This window comes from Myotis myotis, unplaced genomic scaffold (genome assembly GCF_014108235.1).
Source record: "Myotis myotis isolate mMyoMyo1 unplaced genomic scaffold, mMyoMyo1.p scaffold_m19_p_19, whole genome shotgun sequence".
Taxonomy (NCBI): domain Eukaryota; kingdom Metazoa; phylum Chordata; class Mammalia; order Chiroptera; family Vespertilionidae; genus Myotis; species Myotis myotis.
In genome coordinates, this window is record NW_023416323.1 from 4,404,805 (window position 1) to 4,428,648 (window position 23,844).

The window sequence follows — 23,844 nt, forward strand, 5'->3', positions numbered from 1 at the left end:
GAAACAGTGACAAGGAGACCTGATGGCAGTGAGAAAACCCAGCTGTGATACCGTTCCTGGTTTTCAGTGGTGAAGTCTTAGTGATCAGTCCCTGGACTACCCTGAAAGCTGTTGTTACTTTCAAATGATTTAGTATGGGCACAAAAATTTGAGTGTAGTGCTGAAAAAAAAAAAAGGGTATGTACTTTGTTTCACCAATTTCAAGTCAACTCATTTTTTGTTTTAAATGTATATTTTTAATATTTTTACTGATTTCAGAGAGGAAGAGAGGGAGGTAGAAATATCAATGATGAGAAAGAATCATTGATTGGCTGTTCCACATGTGATTGAGCATGCAACCGGGGCATGTGCCCTCACTGGGAATTGAACCTCGACTTCCTGAGGTTAATGCTCAACCACTGAGCCACACAAGCTGGGCCAACTCAGATTTTTTTTCATTGTTTTTTGTGAATCCTCACCTGAGGATATTTTTCCATTGGTTTTTTAGAGAGAGTAGAAGGGAGAGGAAGAGAGAGAGAGAAACATCGATGTGAAAGAGACACATCGATTGGTTGCCTCCTGCACGCACCCTGACCAGGGCCAGGGAACCTGCAACCAAGGTACATGCCCTTGACTGGAATCAAACCTGGGACCCTTCAGTCAGCAGGCCGACGCTCTATCCACTCAGCCAAACCAGCTAGGGCCCAACTCAGTTTTTAAAGGATTTTGTTAGTCCTCTGGGGATGGAAGTGGGGAAATACTGGTTTCCTGTTTTTTTTTGTGTGTGTGTGGTTCTCATTTATTAAAGACAATGTGCTTGAAATCTGCATCATTTAATTCTTACCAACCCCAGAATAGGTATTGTCCCTGTTACAGATGAGGACATTGAAGGTTACATATCAAAGATCACATATCTATAAAATGGCAGAACTGAGATTTGAATTCAGGAATTTGAATTCATCCTAAGTTTCAAACTTTTGTTTCCTGATTGGCAAAAAAAAACAAAAAAACAAAAAACAAACTTCTTTTTTTTAAATTCTCACCCGAGGATATGCTTTTCATTGATATTTAGAGGAAGGGGGAGAGAAAAAAAATTGATGTCATCATCGACAGGTTGCCTCCAATAAGGGCCCTGACTGGGGATTGAACCCACAACCTGGGTATGTGCCCTGACCTTGGCTGGGAATTTAACCCGCCACCTTTCCACTTTTTGCAGGACAGCGATCCAACCAACAGCCACGCCAGACCTTCCTTCTGAGTGAATGTTTACCTAAACAGAAGTAAAGCCTGCCCCTCCCCAGCGCGCACATACCCACCCCATACCCTGACTTCTCCCACCAACCTTCCCAGGAAAGAGAGGAGACCAAGGGAGAGCCGGCAGCATTTCTCTCTGTACAGTTTTTAATTTTTTATTTTTTGATGTTGTTCAGATGAATGACACACTCAAGTTACAAAAATGGGGCCTTAAAAGAAGCACATTGTACAATGAACAAGCAGATTGGAGTTAAGAACACTGAAACGCTAACCCGCTACCACGAGAAGAGACAGGAAGGGGGTGCAGGATGGGAAGGGAAGGGCTACCAACACAGGGGTCAGACAGAACTGAAAGGGGGGGCTAACTTGGTGAGAATGGAGAAGGTCTCCAGGGCCTAGTCAATTTCCAGAAGCCACTTCTTGGTCTCCTATGCCCACTTGTTGCCACCTCCTCCCATCCCCATTCCACCCAGTCATTCAAATGACTAGGTGAAAGACACCCACCCAGCAAGGGCTGAGCCAACCAGATCTTTACATGGTGGGGGATCACCTTGCCCTAGTGCAGCCTTGGATTTGGGAGGTAGTGGTGGCAGCAGTGGGATAAGAAGCCTGGAAGGAGCCAGCAGAGAGGAGTTGATCAAAGATCAGGCCCCTGCTTTCCCCCAAAGACTCCTTGCCCCTTCCCTACCCACCATGATCCAAAGGCCTTCTCTACAGTTGTTGAGAGAGGCCCCCAGTCACCCTGCAATTATATAAATAAATAAATACTGAGCCCCTGGGCTTGGAGGACAGGATGGGGGAGGGGCAGCAGGGACAGAGGAAAGAGGAGGGGAGAGGAAGGGGGAGGCAGAGAGGAGGGGTCACAGACATAGTAAATAGTTGTCTCCGTCCCAGCAACACTTCTGTCTGGATTTTTCTCTCCTTTTTGTGTTTAACAAGGAGCTAACATCTCAAGGACAAATACTTAAAAATATACATTATTTTTTCTTTTTCTTTTTTGTTTCGCCTTTGTCATCGTCATCTTGCTTTGGAGACTGCTGAGGTCAAAGTTCAAACCGCACGAAGGAACTGCGGCTTGTTTTGTGTATTTTTTTAATTTTAAATTTTTTCACTTTTTTTCCAACGTATAAAAAGGTAGCGGAGTTGTCTGTGGGTTTTTTTGTGTGTGTTTTTTTTAATGGTTAAATCTTTGGTTTGTTTCTTTTTTTCTCTTGGAGGCCTTTATTTCTCGCACTTGCCTTTCCCACTCAGAGGCCAGTGGGGGGCCCGCGTGTCTCAATCTTGCTCAGTCCGTCTCACTCTCTCTCTCACTCAGTTCCCCCTACCCTGGGCTAAATGGGAGAGAGGCACCTGGGATCTGGGTGGGTGAGGAAATCTAGTCATGTCAGGAGGTCACCCGCGCTACATGGCTTGGATGTGGGGCTTGGAGACCCTCTCTCTTGGTCCTCCCCAGAGAAATAGATGAGTGGGAAATATATCCTTCCCCTTCCTCCTGATCTTAGTCCCAACTCATACAGGAGCCAGAGTTCCCAATCTCCACTCATCCCCACTTACACCACCCCTCACTCCCAGGAGACAACAGAGACCGGTGTTTTAGTTACTGGCATTTTTTTTTTTTTTTTTTTGGCACAATTCAAAGGTCCACCATCAAGGTAGACCCAGTCTCTGTCCCTTCCTCAAGCAGGAGGTCATGGTTGGGGAGAAGAGGAATCCAGAGGGTGCCCCATGCCCCATTTCTCCAATCCATTCATCTTCCTCTCTTTCTAGCCCAGACCCCTGGCCCCTCACCTCAGACATCACACCTAGCCCAGAGCCTGGTCTGGGGTTTCCCTCCCCAACCCCCATATAATGTTCCCCAACCCCCCAAATCTCTCGCTCACACAGACACACGGACACAGGCTCTGTACAGACCACAAAATAAAAACGATGAGATAGTTTTGTTTCCCGGAGTTCAGCCGGGGGACTGGAGTGGAAAGGGCAAGAGGGGAGTGGGGGGCACAAATTCCCCCATCACCTTCCCAACCCTGGCTCCCTTCTGCCCCCCAGCCCCTTGCCCTGGCTGGCCCCCAGCCAACGATATTTGGTTTCCTTTTTTTAACATTAAAGTTCTATGAGGTATTTGGTGCCTTATCTCGAGTCCTCGGGGGAGGGGGCCCAGGGGGGAGACCTGGGGCACACTTGCCCCTCCCTCCCTCCCATCCCCTTCCCAATATTTGGTTTCACAGCTGTAGTTAAAGCTTGGGATTTGGTTATTTTTCCCCCTCCCAGGAATTTTCTTTTATTCTTGTTTTTCTTTTCCCAGTTATAGGGGTTGTATGGGGAGGGTCCCCACCACCCCCCAGCTGCATGGGGGGGTCCCTCCACCAGTGTCAGGGCATCATTGGCCCTATCCCTGCTCCCTACTTCCTCCTCTGCTGTCTGCCCCACTCCCCCCACACTGGGGTTGGGGAGAGGTCCCAGGTGGCAGGACTTGATGGGGAGGAAGCAGGATGAAGTGGGTGGTGGTGAGTCCTGGATTTTTTTCTCTTTTTTTCCACATTTTATTCTTTTTTTCTTTCTTTTTTTTCTTTTTTTCTTTTTTTGGTCTGAAATCATAGTTTTTGTTTGAGTCATCTCCACCATGCCTTCCATGCTGCCTGTCTTCTCGGAGGGGTTTTTGGTTGTAATTCCTTTAACTTTGCTCTGCTCAAATGTCCTTATTGTCTGCCCAGGCCCTCTCAATAGTCTCTTCTCTTCAGGAAATAAAAATGGACAAACTCAGAGGTAGGGTGAGGGCAGGGAGTCGGTTCAGCAGAGATTCTTACATTCCGGCGAGGCTGGCTGATGGCATGCCAGGCCCCATCATGGGTGCCAGGGTCCGAGGGGCAGCCACTCCACTGCTACCAGACAGGGCACCCCAAACCCCCGAAACAGCTGAGTCTCTGCTGCCTCTGTGGCCCAGCCCAACAGTTTCATTTCCCGGGTGGGAGAAGGGAGACAAGAGAAAAAGAACATGGAGGCCTCAGGGCCCAGAGTGGCATCCGAGGCTCTGCCTCTCCTCAGTGTCCAGCAGCACTGTCTCGGGGCTCCCCCTCCCTCTGCTCTGCTCGGCCCAGCAAGGGGCAGGGCCACGCTGATTTCCATGGCTCTCGTCCTTCACAGCAACACTTTGGTTTGAGGAGAGACACAGAAAGAACGAGATTGAGAGAGATGAGAGAAGAAGGAAGAGAGAGGGTAGTGAATGAGAGAGAGAGAAGAGAAAGAGAGAGAGGAGAGAGGAGAGAGAGAGAGAGAAGAGAGAGAGAGAGGAGAGAGAGAGAGAGAGAGAGAGAGAGAGAGAGAGAGAGAGAAGCAGAGAGAAAAGTTACAGAGGAGAGGGGACAGATGGAATAGAAAAAGAAATCAAAGGAGGAATCAAACCACCCGAAAGTGTGTTAGTTTTCCTTCATCCATTCTTTTTGTCTTCTTATTCCTTTTTTCCTGTTGTTGTTTTTCTAAAGCTTTTTCAGTTGATTGGGGTGGGGCAGGGAGTATGGGGCTCTTCACCCCAGTCCCTGGCACCCTCTCTCAGCCCTGCCCACCCACTTCCATCTGCCCTGGCTGAGGGACAGGCCTGCCCCAGCCGCCCCCCTCCGGCTTTCCCGAAGACGACGTCCATGAGGTATTTGTGAAGAGAAAGAAGCATCTGTCCTTCCATCCGCCTTGGGGACCAAGGGCCTGGACAGGGCTTGGCTCCGCCTCTCGGCTCCTTCTTATTCTTGAAGAGCTCTCTTCTTCTTTCCCTTAAATATATATATAAATTCTTTTTTCTAGTTTTAATTTATTGTTTGTTTGGTTTTTTGTTTTTGGTTCAAAACTTTGTTGGCCTCCACAATAGCAGGGGGCAAAGTGGCTCCCAGTGGTGTCTCCTCTGTCTGTCAACGTGGAGATGTGTCCGGTGCTGAGCAAACACAGGGTCCAGCCAAGACTAGAGGGAGGTCTCATAGGAGCAGTGGCTACCACAGTGCCCTCTCAGATGGGGACCACAGGTCATGGCACTGTCCCTGCCACATGGACCCTGATGGGGATGCCATCTCGAGGAACCCCACCACTGGGGTGAGTGCGTGTCTGCATTTGTCAGGGAGAGGAAGAGGCATCTGCCAGTATCAGAGGGGCACGGGGGAGTGGGAGGGAATGAAGTGAGTTCTCTTTTTGGTTTCTGGTCAATGTCAAAGAACGTGAAGGATTCCACGGATAGGCACTGGAATATGATTTTTTTTTTCAGGGAAACTGACAGACAAGGATGGAAAGAAAGACAACTTGGATGCCCTCACCTCGTTCCCTCTTGCCTGGAACTTCCACCTCCCCATAGGCCAGGGAGGGGGGAGGTCCCAGAGCACAGGAGGGTGACCTGGTGAGGGGGGACATGTGAGAGCTAGAACTTAGCAAAAATGGCCTAGCCCACCCTTCAAAGGGAAAAGGGGGAAGTACAGGGGTGAAAAGTCATCCCAGGCCTTCCCCCGCACTCTCCACTGGCGGGGGGGTGGGGAGGGAGGAGGTTAAAGCAGACCCCCTGCCTGGGTGGGGAGAGCTGGGGGGAGGGGAAGGACGCATGGTGGGGACACATTCTGTTGAACACAACGCTAAAAATTCTGTACATCCTTTGGATGAAGCTACTGAATATTTGGTGTAAGGTTGTTCAGGCCCTTTCTCTGTCACCTTTCGGAAAAGAACATTTGGTGGTGGTGCTGAGCCCCACCCCTCTGGCCCAGGCTGTGCCATCTTCACTGGCCCAGGGCTGGGGGCTGGGGCTAGGAGGCTGGCACGTTCTCTTTTTCCTTCTTTGGCCCCCTGCTGGGGAGGCAAGGTTGCAGGTTGGCCCCACAGCCAGGGGCTCAGGGTGAGGTCCGCCCTCAGGCTTCTAGGCCCCTGGCTGGGGTTCTTATTTGGTGTCCTAGCTGTGAGGATGAGCACACTGAGGTCTGGCTTGCAACTGGTTTTTGGTTTGTTTGGTTGGGGGGGTTGGGGGGGGGGGGTTGGTCTGTTTTTGGTTTTTGTTTGTTTTTCACCTCTGGTTCCTTTGGGGCAGCTGGTTTCTGTTGTGATTATTTTTGGTTTTCTTTTTTGTTGGTTTCTCTTCTTTCTTTCTTTCTTTTTTTTTTTTTTTTTGGTTGTTAGATTTTTTTGGTCTTTTCTCCCTTATCACTCCTGCTCCAAGGCCCTCCTACACTCCCATCGCTGGCCTCCTCGCTGTCTTCTAGACGGGGACCAAAGTGGGGGTCAGAGGAGTAGGAGGGGAGGCATGGTGGGCCCTCACTCGGGCTTGGACCCTGCCTCCGGCCCCCCTGGGCCTCCAGGGGTCTGTGCTGTGGCCTCACTGCAAGTGGAGGAGGAGGACGAGGAGGAGGAGGAAGAGGAGGAGGAGGAGGAGGAAGAGGAGAGACCCGGAGACTTGCTGGAGATGGAGGCTGCCACAGCTGCAGCGGCTGCAGAGACCAGGCCCACGCCAGGCGGGGCGCTGAGCAGGGGCAGCCCAGCGTGGTTCAAGAAGAGCGGTGAGGTCACCAGGCCAGGGCTCCCCGGGGCCGCACCAGCTGCCCCCAGCACCAGGTTCCCGCTGCCGTCAAGGCTGGTAAGGGGCAGGGTTCCACCAGAGGCCAGGGCTGGCAGGGAGAGAGAGAGGCTGGGCTGGGGGCACCTTCCAGCATCCTGCCCACAGTGCCCCCTGTCTTCCCATCAGCCCCAATGACCCCCATGAGCAGCCCTCACACCTTCCCCAAAGGTGAGATGGGTATGAAGAGGTGAGCAATGCAGTGAGCAGGGGCAGATGGCATGGCTGGAGCAGCAATGGAGGGGCTCGAGGCCCGTGAGGGCAGGGCTGGTGACCATGGGAGTGACATGAGGCAGCACGCACCTTGGATAGTAGCCAAAGGGTTGTTGCTCATGAGGGCTGGACTCAGCCCGGAGCTCAACCCCACCATTGTGCTTCTGCAAGAGGCAAAGCAGAGGCATTAGCAGGGGCGGGTCCCGCAGAACTGGGGCTCGGCTCCCCACCCAGGAAGCAGCAGCAACCCTGCTTCTCCCCACAGTCTCCCCAACTGCCCACTTACCCCGCGCTGGGGTTCAGGCCCGACAAGCCGATAGCCGAGTGGCTGCCTTGAGGGCTGGGATTTGTGCTGTTGGTGGTGGCCGGGGGTGGGGGAGTGACAGAAGGAATGGAATTCAGGGGGGGCGCAGCCCCGCCCCCGCCCCCACCCCCTCCGGCTGTCCGGCTGGGGTGGAGCGTCCCCACAGCTGAGGATAAGGTAGTAACTGCCAGAGAGAGACAGAGAGAGGGAGACTTCAGCTTCTGCTGGTCCTCTACCCAGGAGGCTGGGTCACCTCCTGCCTGCCTCCTCCAGCCTCAGTCTCCCAGCATCTCCTCAATCAGAGCTGACTCAGGCCTCCTGCCCTCTCTTCCCAGGGCCATTTCTTCGTGCCTCTGCCATGGTGACAGCAATCACAGTCATCGAAGTAAGAGCAGCTGTCACTCACTGAGCCCAAGCCCAGTACCCTGCCCTGAACCTCATCCCAAGGCTCCTTTTATACAGATAAGATCTGGGAGCTCCCAGAAGCCCTAAGGATCCCTCTAGGAGCCAGGCATGCATGAGGGGTGCAGCTGGGCACCAGCTTTCGGCTCAGGAATTGGCAGGTTGAGAGGGCTCCGAGCCCACTCAGGCCAGACAGCCAGGGCAGCAGCTCCTGGCTCTGTCGTGTCTCACCTGTGCCCTTGAGCAAGCACCTTCACCTCTCTGGCCTTCAGTTCTCTCATCAGGAAAATGGGATGACAAAGTGGGTGTGAGGATGAAATGAGTCAATATTCTCTATAAAGCATTTAGAACAGTTCCAGGCACACCCTTACTACTTTTATAAACCTCCACTTATTATTTTTTTAACTTGGAAAGGGGCAATATGGTGGGTTTTTTAAAATGGTACTCTTATGTATATGATGCTGTGTCCCAGGAAAGGAAGGCTTTGTACAAAAGAGTGTGTGTGGCCTGGCTGGTGTGGCTCAGTGGTTGAGCGTCGACCCATGAATCAGAAGGTCATGGTTCAATTCCCAGTCTGGGTACATGCCTGGGTTGCAGGCTGGATCCCCAGTAGGGGGTGTGCAGGAGGCAGTCTATCAGTGATTCTCTCTCATCATTAATGTTTCTAGTTCTCTCTCCTTCCTCCTTCTTCTCTAAAGTAAAAAAAAAAGTGTGTGTGTGACATTTGTATGTATATATGCATGTATTATACATTCGCAATAATTTTATAAAAACTGAGGCCCAGAGAGGTAAAGTCACTTCTGGAGCTCGCACAGTTTATAAATGCCAGGAACAGAACCCAAGTACATCACCTTTCAGCAACCCGATGCTTTTCTCTGGCCAGGAGGGGGGAGTCTGCCCTCTCCCATCTGTCCCCCCTGTCCCCTCATCCCCAGGCTCAGCCTTGAGGCCCATGGACACCCTGAGCCACTTGCAACCCTTGGACTCAGGCCTGCATTGTGTTCTTCCCCCCCACCCCACCCCTACCATCTTCTGCCCTCCCTGACCTGTTGTGCTCAGACTGCTGGAAGCTTGGGACATCGGCAAGGTCCCAGCACTCCCTTGGGGTGTGACCTGGGGAGAGAGAAGAGAAGGTATGGTCAGGCCACTGTCTTCCACCAATCCCTGTGGTGCTTCTGTGAGTGTGACCCCTCCTCCTCTGCCCCCAGGATGGTGAAGGGCTCTGGGTACAACGCTCTATTGGTATTGTGCCAGGTGTTTTCCACTTTCTCCACTGGTACCCGAGGTGATCCCGAGCCACCAGCAGGAGCAAGTAATTCCCAATTGAGGGCTCTGCCCACCCTCTGACACTATGCAGTTGCAAGTCTGAAGTGGGGGATGATGGCGGGGTAGAGGGTGTGTGTCTCTGCATCAGAGTCAAATGGCTTGATTTTCTGGGAACATCCCCCAGTCACCTTGGCTTCCCTGCCTCATCTCATCCTTCCATCAGCCCCAGGAGCCTCACTTTAAATGTGACCCTGTCTCTCCTTAGCACTGCACTGCCCAAGTTCAAGTTCAAGCTCCTCAGCATGTAACTTGGGTGTCTGGCTCCTACCTCCTCCTACCCTCCCCTACTCATTCAATACATTCCAGCTCCACACACTAAATGTACTAGAGTTCCTCCAATTAGGCTTGACAGTCTGGCTTCCAGGCCTTTGTGTAGCCTAGTCCCTTTGCCTGTCCTTCACGTGGCTGGCTCTCTCTTGTCCTTTATGACTAGCTCCGATGGTCCGTCTTTCCTCCACTTCATGGGGGGAGGTGCTCCTCGACCCCTTGCTCCTCTCTGTAGTGTCACAGCCCTTTCCACACTAGATGGAACAAAGGGATGTCCTAACGCAGTGATGGCGAACCTTTTGAGCTCGGCGTGTCAGCATTTTGAAAAACCCCAACTTAACTCTGGTGCCGTGTCACATATAGAAATTTTTTGATATTTGCAACCATAGCAAAACAAAGATTTATATTTTTGATATTTATTTTATATATTTAAATGCCATTTAACAAAGAAAAATCAACCAAAAAAATGAGTTCGCGTGTCATCTCTGACACGCGTGTCATAGGTTCGCCATCACTGTCCTAATGTGTCTGATCCTGAGCGGGCCTGTGTGCACACCCAGGGCTGTAATGTCCGCCTGTGTCTGTGTGGTTGTGAACCTGTGTGGGGAGGTGCCTGCCTCTCCTACCTGGTCTCTATCCCTGTGTGACAACGTCCTGTGATAACTGTCTGGCAATGTTGGTATGTGTGGGTGCTTGTGTCCCCCACATAAGACCACAGTTCCCTGGAAACTCTGTGTCCCTGTGTGACAGTGCTCCCCCCATGGGATGCTCCACACAGGTGCCTGCTGCGGGGCAAGGAGGTGGCAGACTGTGCCCCCAGGGCTCTGGTACCAGATGGGGGCTGTAGCTGGCCGGCTTCCCGGGGCTGGGCAGCATGGGGGCCGCGCTGCAGGGGTTGATGCGTTTCTCCTTCTGGCGCCGGTTGCAGAACCAGACGCGGATCACTTCCTTCTCCATGTGCAGCTGCTCCGCGATCAGCAGGATCTCCTCTGAGGTAGGCTTCTGGTTCTGCGGGCAGAGGGCTCATTAGCCCGGGCCCCTCTCCCACCCGCCGCCCTCAGCGCCGCCAGGACCCGGCCTCACCGCTAGAAAACTCTTCTCTAAGGCGAAGCGGACGTTTGTCTCGATGCTGGTCCTCTTCTTGCGTCTCCGGCCTGGGAGCCCATCGAAACCCAGGCTGGGGCTGCTCAGCTGGTTGGGGCTGGGCAGGCTGGAGTCTACGGACATAGTCTCTGTGCCGGGAGGAGACGGGGGCATGAGGGGGTGCCTCCCTCCGGCCCTGCGCCTGCCGCCCACCTGGGAGCCCCGGTCCCACCTGCGTCGTTGAGCCACTTCTCCAGGAGGGGCTTGAGTTTGCACATGTTCTTGAAGCTCAGGTTGAGGGCCTCGAAGCGGGAGATAGTCGTCTGGCTGAAGTCGTTGCCGTAGAGCTTGCCCATGGCCAGGCCCACGTCACCCTGGGCCGTCGGGATGCGGGATGCGGGACGGTCAGAGCCGGCCCCTGGTATTGGGCTCCCCCCGCCCACCGGCTGGCCACGCCCTCACCCCGCCCTGGAGGGCGCGTCCTCGCCGCGCACCGGGGGTCCGCCCGCCCCTCACCCCCACGCCCGCCGCCCGTTCGGGTGGCCCCAGACCTGCGTGAAGCCCAGCTTGATGCGGCGTTGCTTGAAGGTGCGGGCGAACTGCTCCAGCTCCTCCAGGTCACTGGGCTCCTCGGGGTGGGAGGGTGGCTCCAAGCATTTGGGGGGCTGCGGGTGCGAGAGGTGCGGGTCGGGCAGCGTGGGGCGGGTCACGGCCTGGTGGGGTGGGCAGGTGGGCGGGATGCAGGACGGAGGACCAGGATGGGGCTCAGCAATGGCTGCGCAGTCCTCCCTCCCTCCCTCCCTGCCGTCCAGCTCCTGCCCGCAGGTCTCCTCCACCGGCCCCACTGGGCTGTCAGTTCCCTCAGGGCGACGCCCTGCTGCCCCGCGTGGGGCCTCTCGCTGCTGGAACTCTGCCGATTCCCTCCCAGCTGCAAACTCCCGGAGGAGCAGGCGGGTTCTTGCGCCTAGGGCTCTTTCCCGGGAGCTGGGGGCCATGATTCAATCTCCTCTCCCACGGGGAGTCAGGGGCTCTGCTGCGGAATTGCTGGGGGACTCAGTTTCCCCCTCCGCAGGATGGGACAATCACAGCTGCCCTGCCCACCGCATGGGCTTGTTGGGAAAACTTGGTTAAAAAAATGGTATTTCCCTAAACACAAAAGATCTGAAGCAGGCGGTGGCTGCGGGGAAGTTGGTCACACAGGTCCCTGATCCATTATCCAAAACCCTGGGGCCAGATCTGTTTTGGAATTCAGGAATTTCTCATATTTTAGAAAGCCTACATGGAGCATATATCTTAGGTGATGTGACGCCACCCATCAGGGTCCAGGCATCAGCCCCGTAATCGGACACATTAACATTCTCAGCAAAGCCCGAATCACACAGGAGGGATAAAGCAAAGTCACTCCTCGCCTTGGATCAGGTCAAGACAGGTTTTGCAGCCAAATTACAAGACATGGGTGCCCACATTACAAGACAACTTGACTTTCCGAGCATTTCTGGATTTCACAATTGCACTAGGCCCTCTATTAGTCCCTAAACTTTAAGGGTTTTCTAAATAGTTCATATAATTCTTTGAAAGGACTGTTACAAAAATGGGTAGAAGGGAATTTTGAAATCTGTAATGGATTGTGAACAATTCGTTATGCAAGTCTAGAACCCAGGCAGCAAACCAAGAAAGGCCATGGGGACCAGGCAGGGGGAGGCCGAGGCGGCCTGGAGAGCTCGCTCCCTGTTTGAGGGGACCCCTGCTCCGGCCAGTGACCAGCGGCCAACTGCCACCAAGCCACATGGACACAGATCAGTTCTGCCAGAACTTCCGGTTTGTCCAGAGAAGCTGGGAATCTGGCATTTACTGGGAATTTTCTTGTCAGTTAATTCAATTTTTACAATATGGTGTGGGCCAAAGAACACATATCTGTGAGCCCCCGGTTTTCAGTGTCTGATCTGAAAGGTGGGTGTGAATTAGTACCCAGCAGACCCCTCTTCAGAGAACCTTCCATTTAGAGTCCTGGAAGAGACCCAAGGCATTTGAACCCAAAAACTTTCAAACCTCCCAAGTTTCCCGTGTTTGTGCACATGTGCGTTCAGGGGTAGTGGGGTCGGATCGAATCTTCCATTGACTTCTCAAAGGAGTCCATGTGCCTGAAGGGCTAAGAGCCACTGATTTGGTTGACTCCCCTCATTCCACGATTTTTAACCTTTTTCATCTCATGGCACACATAAACTAATTACTAAAATTCTGCGGTACACCAAAAAATATATTTTTACCCATCTGACAAAAAATAGGTATAATTTTTATTCATTCACACTAGACGGCTAAAGTTGTGTTGGCTGTTGTCATTTTTTATTTTGACAATCTAAGGGGAAAGAGGCCAGTGCCCCTGACTAAATAGTCAGGTATGGCACGTTTTAAAAATTCTTGTGGCACACCGGTTGAAAGTCACTGCTACAGAGGGAGATCCAGACAGCGAGAGCGATTTGCTTAAGGCTCCACAGCAAATTAGTGGTAGAACACTGCTGGGTTCCCCATCTCCCAGCTCCTGTCCTGGCCCCTGTGGCTGGGGAGTAGGCTAAATGGGGAAGAGACCCTCACCCCCGCCTTACCCTCCCTTCCGCCGGTCCACTGCTGGCCCAGCCGGGCACACTCGGTGGACACTCACCTGCGTGGGCAGCCCGGCCCGGGGCTGGGAGGTCAGAAGAGCTCCCTGGGTTTGCTGAGGTAGCTGGAATAGATTTGGCGTCGGTAGCAGGCCTGGGGAGACAAGCGCGGACACACAGGGTGAGGGGGAGGGGAGTTCTGTGCGGGCAGTGGGGAGGCCACCAGGCTGGGGCCTTACCTGGCTGACTCTGCTGGGCCTGCGGCAGCAGGAACTGAGCAGGGGGCTGGAGGTGATGACCCGGCACAAGCACCAGCTGCTGGAGCTGGAGAAGCTGCTGTATGTCCTGGTGGGAGGGGGTGGACAGAAAGACAGCCTGAGTCCCCCTGCCACACCTGAGCCCCGAGGGATGCTGCACAGGGTGGCCTGGCACCGGGCAGTGAGGATGGAGCACAGCCATCGCTGAGCTAAGAGCACCTGGGAGGTTTGTCCCAACCCCAGGCTTCCGGAGTGTCCTACCTGGGCTGTCCCAGGAGGGCCCACTCTTTATTTATCTTTTCTTTCTTGATTAAATATTTACCTTGTCTCACATGCCCATGGAACAAATAGAATTGTTTAAAAATGTAAATCACACCAAGGCCTTTTAAAGCACTCCCGAGACAAATGGTATCAAGTCCGGAATAAACTTTAAAATATTCCAGCACATAGTGGGCGAGGAGACTATGTGACCACTTTGGGAAACTCTTTGGCACTGTCATGGGAACTGTGTTTCCCCCCAAAAGGGTATGTTGGAATCCCCACCCCCGACCCCCAGAGTGCGACCTTACTTAGAGATAGGTCTTTGCAGATGACCAAGTTAAAATGAGGTCACCAGGGTGGGCCCTAATCCCCTGTGACTAGTTTCCATATGAAAAGGGGGAAATTGGATGCAGAGACAGATTGTGCAGGAGGGAGCCAATGTGAAGTCACAGGGAGAAGATGGCCATTACAAGCCAGGGAGAGAGGCCTGGGACAGACCCTTCCCGCCCAGCCCCCAGAAGGCACCAGCCCTGCCAACACCTTGATTTCAGGCTTGTAGCCTCCAGCACGGTAAGAGAATACATTTCTCTTGTGTTAGAGCCTGAGTGACTGAGTGTAGGACCCAGAACTGCCTGGCAGAGGGGAAAGCACGTGTAAAGGCCCTGTGGTAGGAGTTGAGGTCAGGAAAACTAGACACCCAACCTGTGGTTCTTCGTTACGGAAGCTCTAGCAAATGAATACAGGCGCTATTTTTAAAGCCGACTGCATGCCTGGGCATAAGCCACCACAAGTGCCTACACGTGTTCACCAAAAGAGGAGCTAGAATGTTCATGGCAGAACCATTTGAAGCAGCCCAAACCGGAAGACAGCCCAGGTGCCCAGAAGACGCGTGGATGGGGTACATAAACTGACTTGTGGAACGCTACAGCGGTGAGAATGAGCAGTCTGCCACCTACAGGGACACACAGCAGCATAAACTTCCCAAGTGTAGTGATACGTGCAAGAAGCTGGTCAGAGGAGAGAACATCCTGTCTGATTCCTTTTATGCTCCATTTGCCTGTTAGATGTTGGGAGGCAGAGACTAGAAGGAACCCCAGGGAGCTGCCATCATCCGTTTCTAGATCTGGGTGCTAGTTAGATGGACGTGCTCAGTGAGTGAGTGCCACTGAGCTGTATGCTTATGGTCTGTGCACTTTTTGGTATTTGTTAAACTTCAATGAAAAGAATGAGGCAAGGAAAGAGGGAAAGGAAAAAAAAATCTAGCCTCTCCACCAAAAAAGTAGGAGTAAAGGTGAAGGAAGATTGGCAAGATATTGGTAGCTATTGAGCTGGGTGAAGATGTGTGTGGTTCCTTCTCGATTCTCGCTGCTTTTAGGTTTGGACATTTCCAAAAGGAAAAGCAAATCCCCTCACACACAAACGGTCCAATGGATTCTTGCAGCCCACACCACCACCAGTGAGTTCCTCCCCTGGCCTCTCCTGAGGCCTGTGCTAGTTTTCCTGACCTCAGCTCCTACCACAGGGCCTTTACACGTGCTCTCCCCTCTGCCGGGCAGTTCTAGTTCCTACACTTAGTCACTCAGGTCCTAACACAAAGTCATCTCTTCAGAGAGGCCCTCCTTGGCCACTTAATCTAAACCAGCCCAGCACTACATCTTCCTTGGTCACCTCTACTTCACCTCTCTCATAAGACTTATCATTATCTCAAGAATGAAGTCCAGGTGCACGGATTCGTGCACATTGAAAGGAAATTAATTAGAAGAAATATTTTAATATCACTATTCGCCCTTTCTCTATAATAAAAGTGTCAACCAAATTCACGATCCACAATGACAGATCGAAACATGTGCGTGCGATTGGCGCCAGTGAGAGCTTTATATGTATCACACATGTGTAAGTCAACTTAGCCTTTCATAGATATAGAATAAACTTGCTTAATTAGACCTGCTTTCTGATGTAGCTAAACTTTTTCCAGACCAGTGAAGCACCCCAACTTCTCTTCCAGGTAAATGTCAGCAACACAGCAGTGAATATCAACATGAAGCAGATTATTATTGTAGATCACACAAGGAGAACAAAGAGTAAAATATTTAACTGCAGCAATGTTTGACTATATTCTGCACAGTGAGAAAACCTGGCGTCATTTTCAAGGTCCACCATTTCTTACTTCTTACTTCTTACTTCAGGTCAAGTCTCTAAACTTTCTAAATCTTCGTTTTCTGGCTAATGAAAAGAAAATAGGATTCCACCGACTCTCCTATCTACCTACTCCAGGACTTCTGTGAGGATCAAATGAGATGAGGCACGGGAAAACACTTCACAGACATTTGGTTAAACTGTAAAATGTTTGCACCTGGCTATAAAGCAAGTCGGGTTCCTGGGCTGAAGAAACTCCAAGGAGGCTAGTCGCTAGGGAGAGGAAGCCAGGTGTTGCTACGTGACATCATTACCCGGCACCCACAGTGACCGTGTCTGGGCTGGGCTGTGGGCCACATATTGCGCCATGGGATCTTGGCAGCACTGGCTGCGATTTGGTGAAGTATCGCTCTGGGGTGGTGGTGGGGCCTGTGTCCCACTTGGAGGAAGCCGAGTGTTGGTTTGTTGGCTCCAGGTCCGTGGTGCTGTTTTGTGTTTGTTTTTTTAATGGCCAGTGAGCGTCATGGCAGCTCCTGCGTGGAGCGTCTGACCCCTGGTGGTCAGTGCGCATCATAGCTACTGGTCGGATGTACAGACACTTAACCTTTTACGTATATAGATATTTCTCCTGTTTACTCTCTCATGGTGCATCTTCCTCACTGGTACACCATCCCCAGGAGAGCGTGACCTTGACTGTTTTGGTCACCGCTGTAATCTCAGTACCTCAAACAGCACCTGGCGCCCAGTAGGTGCTCCACATTTATTTGTTAAATGAACCAACACTGAAGTTTCATAATTTACTTAGCGACTTTTATGTATAGTTGCAAGTTACAGGGTGGGACAAAAGTAGGTTTACAGTTGTGAGTATGCCAGAGTTTACTCTTGTATTATTATTTACCAATCACTGTATTATTTTCCATACACACAACTGTAAACCTACTTTTCCCCACCCTGTATATTACTTACAGTTACAATATTTTTTCCCTCTGAGAAACTGGGGGGATGACACATGCCCTCGATTCCTGCTAAGTTAATGTCTCAGGAAGTGAACCACTGGGGGAAATAAAAGGAACTCGAAGCTAAGTGCTTATTTCTCTAATATATGAACAGCGATTCAAAATCAATAAGAAAAAAACCTAATGACCCAGCAGTAATCTGGCCAACAGACAGGTCTGGTGACTGCCCAGCAAAGCAAATAGAAGCAGCTCTGAATGAAAAGACATTCCAGTTCACTCCCAAGAAGATAAACACAGCCACAGCCGCACTGGGGCACTCTTTTTACCTATCAGATCAGCAGAGATAACAGTGCCTGACATGTTTTGTTAGGGTGTGAGGGCAACACTTGCACACCGCTGGAGAGAGGTAATTTGGCAATGTCTATCAAAATTACAAATGCATATGCCTTAAAAAATTTTTAATCCTCACCTGAGGATATGTTTTTATTGATTTTAGAGAGAAAGGAAGGGAGAGGGAGAAACATCAATGTGAGAGAGAAGCATAAATCAGCTGCTTTCTGCAACCTGGGTATGTGCCCTGACAGGGAATGGAGCCCAGGACCTTTTGGTATATGGGACAATGCTCCAACTAACTGAGCTACACTGGCCAGGAGACAAATGCACATATCCTATTTTTGGTTAATTCTTACCTGAGGAAATTTTTTCCACTAATGTTTAGAGAGAGTGGAAGGGATGGGGGGGAGAGGGAAAGAGAAAGAAACATCAGTGTGAAAGAGACACATCGATTGGTTGCCTCCTGTAGGTGCCCTGACCAGGGACGATGATCAAACCTATCTGCAACCCAGGTATGTGCCCTTGACTGGGAATTGAACCCATGACCCTTTAGTGCATGGGCCAATGCTCTAACCACTGAGCACACCGGCCAGGGCCACACTCAAACTTGGGCACAATGATGTCTCTAGAAGGATATTCCCAGTAACAGGTGGCGTTTTAGCAAAAGAGTGGGAACGAGCTGAGCGTGCAGCAGTAGGGGACAAGTGAGTCCATCAGGGCGGAGCTTTACAATGAAATATTATGCTGCCATGAAAAATAACGAGGATGCCCTTTGTGCCCTGAAATGAAACCATCGCCAAGCTGTCCGGTTGAGTAGGAAGCTCAAGAAGCAGAACAGTGGGTACTGTGGGCTACTGTCTGTGTTTTTAAAAAAGCATATCTAGGTATCTGCTTGGGTATGCATGGATTAGATCTAGAAAACTATGCCAGAAACTGGCAACACCATAAACGCTCTGTACCTCCTGAACATTTAGTTAGTCCAAATAAAGACATAAATATTGATCAGTCACTTCTGCCCAGCATCTCTGCTTCTCCAACCATTTGTCTTGTCACATTACAAGGCTCCTGTCCACCTGCCACGGCCTCTATTTCCTCCGTGTGCTTTGGAAAGTGGAGTTTCCGGATGCTCCGACCTTTCACCTTTCTCACTCCTGCTGCTAATCATCCAAGACTACAGCTTAAGGGGTGTGGAGTCCTAACGCTCTATCCTTTGAAACCGTGTCTATTCTGACTTCCCGTTCTCGACCCCCGCCTATAAACCTGCACGGCTGTCTCCCGTCTGCGTGGGCTGACCCTACATGTAAATGAGTGAAGCTGGGTTTCAGCCGCCACCCCATTTACAATGGACACTTCCAAAACCCCATACCTAATTTTGGTCTCATAATTTTGTCTTCTTTTTCTCTAAAAGGTCCTGCAAATTATATAAGTGTCACACCCCACAAAACTGTACCCACCCTGCTCCACTAGGCATTTCTCACAATGCATTGCATTTGCTTACATATACTCTTCCTCTGCCAGAATTAAAGTCCAGGAGCAGAGGCGTCGCATTCTCCTTGCAGCCCTAAAACCTAACAGGGCCTGGTAAGCCCCCATTAAATGCCCATTGAATTGAATCAAATAAGAATAGGAATAAAGTCTTATTACTAGTATTTTCCGATTCCCTATAACCCATAGCTTATTGATTAAAATATTTAACTTCTGTCTTTCCCAAGCTTGACACTCAGTGAAAACCCCCCTTTCTCTCCAAAAGCCTGAAGGAGCGGTGTGTACAGATTTCTTTCTGAATCAGCAGGAAGTGGAAAAGGATGGAGAAGATGAATCAAAATTTGCAGTGGGGTCTCACAGTGGAGTCCAAAGGAAGAACTTAACCACCGTTACTCAGATTTAAAGTGAAATAAATTATATTGAAGTACGGTCATCAAAGGCATCTTGAATTGTGCTAACTGTAATCTATGGGCTTCTTTAATTAGCACATTATTATTTAAGATCAAGCAAAGGTCTGATGACTACTGTCATCTCAAAGCCATAGTGAGTGAAAACAGTATTTTAAGAGATCTGCAACAACTGTACAGAATATGGAAACGGCTGTGCATTCCATTGGTGACAAAGCCCAAGTACTGTTGTGCCACTGTAGTCTGTTGCCTACATTCAAGATAGGAGGAAATACTAGGTTTTTGGTCAGAGGATAGCAAATATCGAGACATAATTCCAAGTTCATGGACGCCTCCCTCCACCCCAAATTCTATCCACAGACCCCTTGAGGGGTGGTGTGTGGAATCCAGGTTCCTGTTCTAAAATATTAATTGAGCCAGAAAACCTCCTTTGGGTTTCATCACATTTGTAATAGAATCTAACTCCTTGTCTTGGCCCTGCATGAGCCAGCCCCCTGCTTGCCTCTCCTTCCTCACCTCCCTGACTTCCTCTCTCCCTAACTCTAATCCAGCCACACCGGTCTCCTTCCTGTTACTGAACCCAGAAAGAAGTCTCTGCCTCAGGGCCTTTGCACATGCTGCTGCTTTGTACAATTCCGTTCCTTCTTGGTCTGCACATGCCTGGCCCCTCCTCGTCACTCAAGTCTCTATCAAATGCCTCCTCCTCAGGGAGGTCTCCCTGGCCACCACTCTGATAAGGAGTCTTCCTTTCCCTCAGTCACTCTCCAGTCCATTACGTTCTGTTCTTTCCTTCATAGCAACTGTCAGCCTCCTGTCTGTCTCCCCAGCTAGAGAGGGTGCCAGCTCCATGGGGGCACAGACTTGTCTGCCTTGTTCCTCATTGTATCCCCAGGTAGAAAGGTGCCTGCACATGGATGATGTTCACTAAATGTTTGTTGACTAAAGGAATTAAAGAAGGAGAAAGAGAGATGATTCTGGGTGAACAGTGAGCTGATTCAGGACTGGGGTTGGCCAGTAGGTGGCCCCATTTCTCCACAATCCAGAGAGAGCATGCGATCCGAAGCCACTTGGGGGCGCATTACCATCGAGTCAGGTGGTAGGAAAGTTAAAGCTCAGAGATGCCCGGGGAAGAGCCCGCGCCAGGGATGTTTTGTGTATCATCTGCTCAGTCCCTAACAAGGGAGAAAGACTAGCACGGAGGGCTAGCACCCCCCCATCAATGCCGAGAAGGGCAGAGGTATTATGATCACCCTCAGCCCAGTGCAGGCACCTAATAGGCCATCAGTGAATTTTCAGCGAATAAATGAGGTAAAACTTAGGACTGGTGGTGTTTGGGGAAGACTGTGCTTTGCGGCAGCGGGGATCATGGCCACAGACTGGAGGCAAAAAGACCGAGACACATGGTTTATATGGCACATGGGTAACCTGGAGTGTAACTGCTCATTTTCCCATCTGGCTTGGTTCCACGTGGGAGGAAGGAACTAGAGGAGGCCTGGGCCCAGAGCGGCCGCTGTACCCGGCCTGGGTGCAGCGCTTCACCTCCACGCACAGGGAAGGCACCCTCACCCCTCACTGCCATCCCCCATCTGACAAATTATGGCCAGTTCTAAGACGTGGACGGTGTCGAGTTAAGTCCAGAGTAGGAAGGACAGGAAGGGGTGGGCTCAGGAGGCTTCATAAATTATGTTGTGATGGATTGTGTTCTAAATGAGCAGGACCGTGTGTCGTCTGCCCAGTGGTGGAAGGGGCTGCCTGGCAAGGAAGTGAGCACCGTCCTGGGGGCCACCTGGGTGAAACTGCACCCCACCTGCCAGAACAGTGCAGAGGGTAGACTAGAGGGGTGCCAGGGTCCCTTCCGCTGAGAACCTTGGGCCCTCTTGCCTGCTTCTTGCTGTGTGACTTAGGAGAAAAACAACTCTCTCTGGGCCGCGGCCTCCCTAAGTGTATAGGGCAGTGGTTCTCAACCTTGGCTGCACGTGAGAATCACTAGGAATCTTTTTAAAATCCTGATTTCTGGGCCTCATCCTCCGGAAATTCTTTTCTTTGTTACTAATGTTGTGGCCTCACCCCATAACAAAGAAACACAATTTCTGGAGGATGAGGCCCAGAAATTAGGATTTTAAAAAGATTCCCAGGTGATTCTAATGTGCAGCCAAGGTTGAGAACCACTGGTACAGGGCAACGATGCACGGCTGGGAAGACGGCTCTGGAGACACCCAGAAACCTGACTCTGTTCCTTACACACCTGGGGCCGTGGGCACCTTCCCCCTTTAAGACCCAGTTTCCTCAGGTGACGCCTCAACAATTCTGACCTCAAGGGGCCGTGGAAGGAATTAAATGAGGCTCCATGTGGAGAATGTTTAGGCTGGTCCTTGTTCACTCACGTGGTCCTCCCTAAATGGCTGTCATCATCACTGAGTCATTTCTCTCTCGGGGACTCAGTGTTCTCACCTACAGAATGGGGGTAATAATGTCTAACCTCCACCTGCGAGTTAGACCTGTGGCCTGAGGAGTATTATTATCCACAGAGCATTTTGGAAACATCAACACAGTCCTCCAGCATGACCATTTGCTACCCCTGCACCCTCATGTCACCCCACAAGCTCTCGAGGGCGGAAGCCCCATCTGGCCATCGATTCCACATAAATTATGTTGTGACGACTCACAACTTCCAGTGCCCACACAGACTCTCCACTGAGCTCCAGCCTCACATATCCGCCTGCCTATTGGGTGCCTCTCCCTAGATGGCTAAGACTCTTCACACCCTACCAGGTCCAAAGCGAAACTCCTGGTTCCCTGCCCCAGCCCTCCAAAACACCCGGTTCCCCCCATCTTGCCCATCTCAGAAAACCCCCTGATCATCACACAGATGCTGAAGCCAAAGTCCCAGGAGTCACCATTGACCTATCCGAACCATACCCCCTGGCCACCCACCATCACCGCATCTCCCACCTGGATGCCTACAAGGACTGGGCTCCTCGCTTCCACTCCCGTCCTCCACAGTCCACTCTCCCCGCAGCACTTGGAGAGAGCTTTTTCAAGGGTCAGTTGGGTCATGCCACTCACCTATTTAAAAAACCCCAATAGTTTCCCATCACACTGATCATTCATTTTGCATTTCTTGATCGGGCTGGGCCCTACAAGGCCCTGAGACACCTGGTCCTGCCTGCCTCTCCATCACCTCTTATTTGTCTTCCACTCACTCTCTTTGCTCCAGCCATACCACCTTCCTCTGTGCCGGGAACAAGTCAGGCTGGTTTCTGCCTCAGGACCTTTGCACTTGCCATTGCCTTTCCCTAAGCTCTCCCCCTGGCTTCTTGGGGGCTGACTCATTCCGGCCTCGGCTCTCACAGGCCACCCTCGCAGTGAAACCTTTCCTGACTGCCCTATTAAAAGTGGCTTCCTTCCTCTACGGCACCACCCAGTTTCATTTTCTTCATTACACTTACTCTAAAAAAGTCTCGTTTTGCTGGTTTGTTTACTTGTTTACTGTCTGTCTCCCCCTGGAACATAAGGTCCTCACGGGCAGCCACCTCTGCCTTGTTCACAGCTGTCCCTCTGGGCCGTGAGTGGGCACCTGGCATGCACATGGTGCTCAATGAGTATGAGTTGAATGAATACCAGTAAATGACTGTGATTTTTTCCAGCCACTCCACTAGGAGAAGCCACTCCACTAGTAAAAGTGGGAGGTGGGGTGGCGTGAACAGAGGTGCCTGTCTCTAGCACGGGCTCTCCTGTGCACCAATGGCCCCTGGAGGCTGGCCCTGGCACATGGAGCCCAGGAAGTGCCAGCGATTGGGACAGAGCATCACAGCACAGAGAACCACTCAACAGGAAGGAAAGCCACGTGGACTGTGTGTTACGCCCCTGCTGCCTCACGCTAAAGTGCCACAGCAGATCCCGCCCCGGGAACTGCGGAGGGGCCGGCGCTCCTGGGCCCCTGGGCCCCTAGGCCCCTGGGTACACTGACAACACCCTCCAGGTGGGTGGTTTGGCTGGCCTGGCACCCGCTACCCGTTCTTCAAGCAATTGGACCCATCTCTTCCCTTTGGGGGCTTGCTCTGCCCCACTCCCAGGTCACACGGTCCAGGTTCGGCTAAGCCCCCATCTCAGGAGTGGGGCCACAGACTCAAAGCTGGCCACTGGGTGTGCTATCTCCCTGGGCAGGTGGCTGCCAGTCTCAGTTCTGGCACCCATTTTGCCCTCCCCAGAACCAACAGGGAGGTCTTCCTGGGGCAGGCCTGGCGTTGCAGGCTGGGCCTTTTCAGTGACATAAGCCAAATATTCCCTTTTCTTTTCAGCTGCCTGAGTGGCCCGGCTGACACCCCCTCCCAGCTCATCCTTCACTGTCTTCCAACTCTGGCTCCCGCTCCCGGCCCCGAGCCCACCCTGCTCTCTTAGAACTCCCCATTCCCACGGCCCGGAATCCCTTTCTTCAGCTCATCCACCTGGTAAACTCTATTCGCCCCACCTTGGTGCAGGGACCGCCGCCACTGGCAGCGTCCCCGACTCCCACACACAGAGGTGGCCGCCTTTCTCTGCCCACCACACCCAGTAGGTTTCTCTGGGAAACCTTTATTCACTAGGCCCTGCCCGCCTAAAAGATTTTTGTCATGCTCTATTTGCCACGGTCATATTACGAAAATAGGGATTTTTTTTCCACTCTTCAAGTACAAAATGATGTTTTAACAGTTCATGTAAATTTTCAATCAGTGCCTCTGCCTACCCCAGATGTTCTGAATGACTCCCCTGGGGAGCTGTCTGCTCTACTCGATTGAAAAGCTGCAGCAAAACATCCCTCATTGATTCAGCAAACACCCGTGCGGCCCCCTCGGTGGCAGGCATCGTGCCGAGCGCTGGACACACAAGTTACAAAAGTGTGTGGTAATCGTCCCTGTGTCTGTGTAAGCTAGGAGAACGCAGGGAGGACCCTGCTCACCGACATTGGAAGCTGGCCTTAGAGGGGACCTCCCCTTCGTACTTGTTATCCTTTTAAAGTGGTGGGGTCACGGGTG

At 51.6% G+C, this 23,844-nt stretch overlaps 1 protein-coding gene across 1 annotated transcript in view; it reads right to left on the reverse strand.

Annotated features, from left to right (window-relative positions):
• Positions 1-2,308: 2,308 nt before the first annotated feature.
• The window catches only part of POU2F2 (POU class 2 homeobox 2), a 37,548-nt gene continuing 16,012 nt past the window's right edge, over positions 2,309-23,844 (reverse strand). Inside the window, exons 7-16 of the mRNA XM_036346509.1 lie at positions 13,234-13,339; positions 13,057-13,148; positions 10,949-11,110; positions 10,630-10,771; positions 10,398-10,546; positions 10,146-10,322; positions 8,768-8,834; positions 7,302-7,503; positions 7,106-7,179; positions 2,309-6,854 (exon numbers count right to left, since the gene is read on the reverse strand). Coding sequence (XP_036202402.1) covers positions 6,505-6,854; positions 7,106-7,179; positions 7,302-7,503; positions 8,768-8,834; positions 10,146-10,322; positions 10,398-10,546; positions 10,630-10,771; positions 10,949-11,110; positions 13,057-13,148; positions 13,234-13,339 — 1,521 coding nt within the window. The 3' untranslated portion in view covers positions 2,309-6,504. The remainder of the gene's footprint in view (positions 6,855-7,105; positions 7,180-7,301; positions 7,504-8,767; positions 8,835-10,145; positions 10,323-10,397; positions 10,547-10,629; positions 10,772-10,948; positions 11,111-13,056; positions 13,149-13,233; positions 13,340-23,844) is intronic.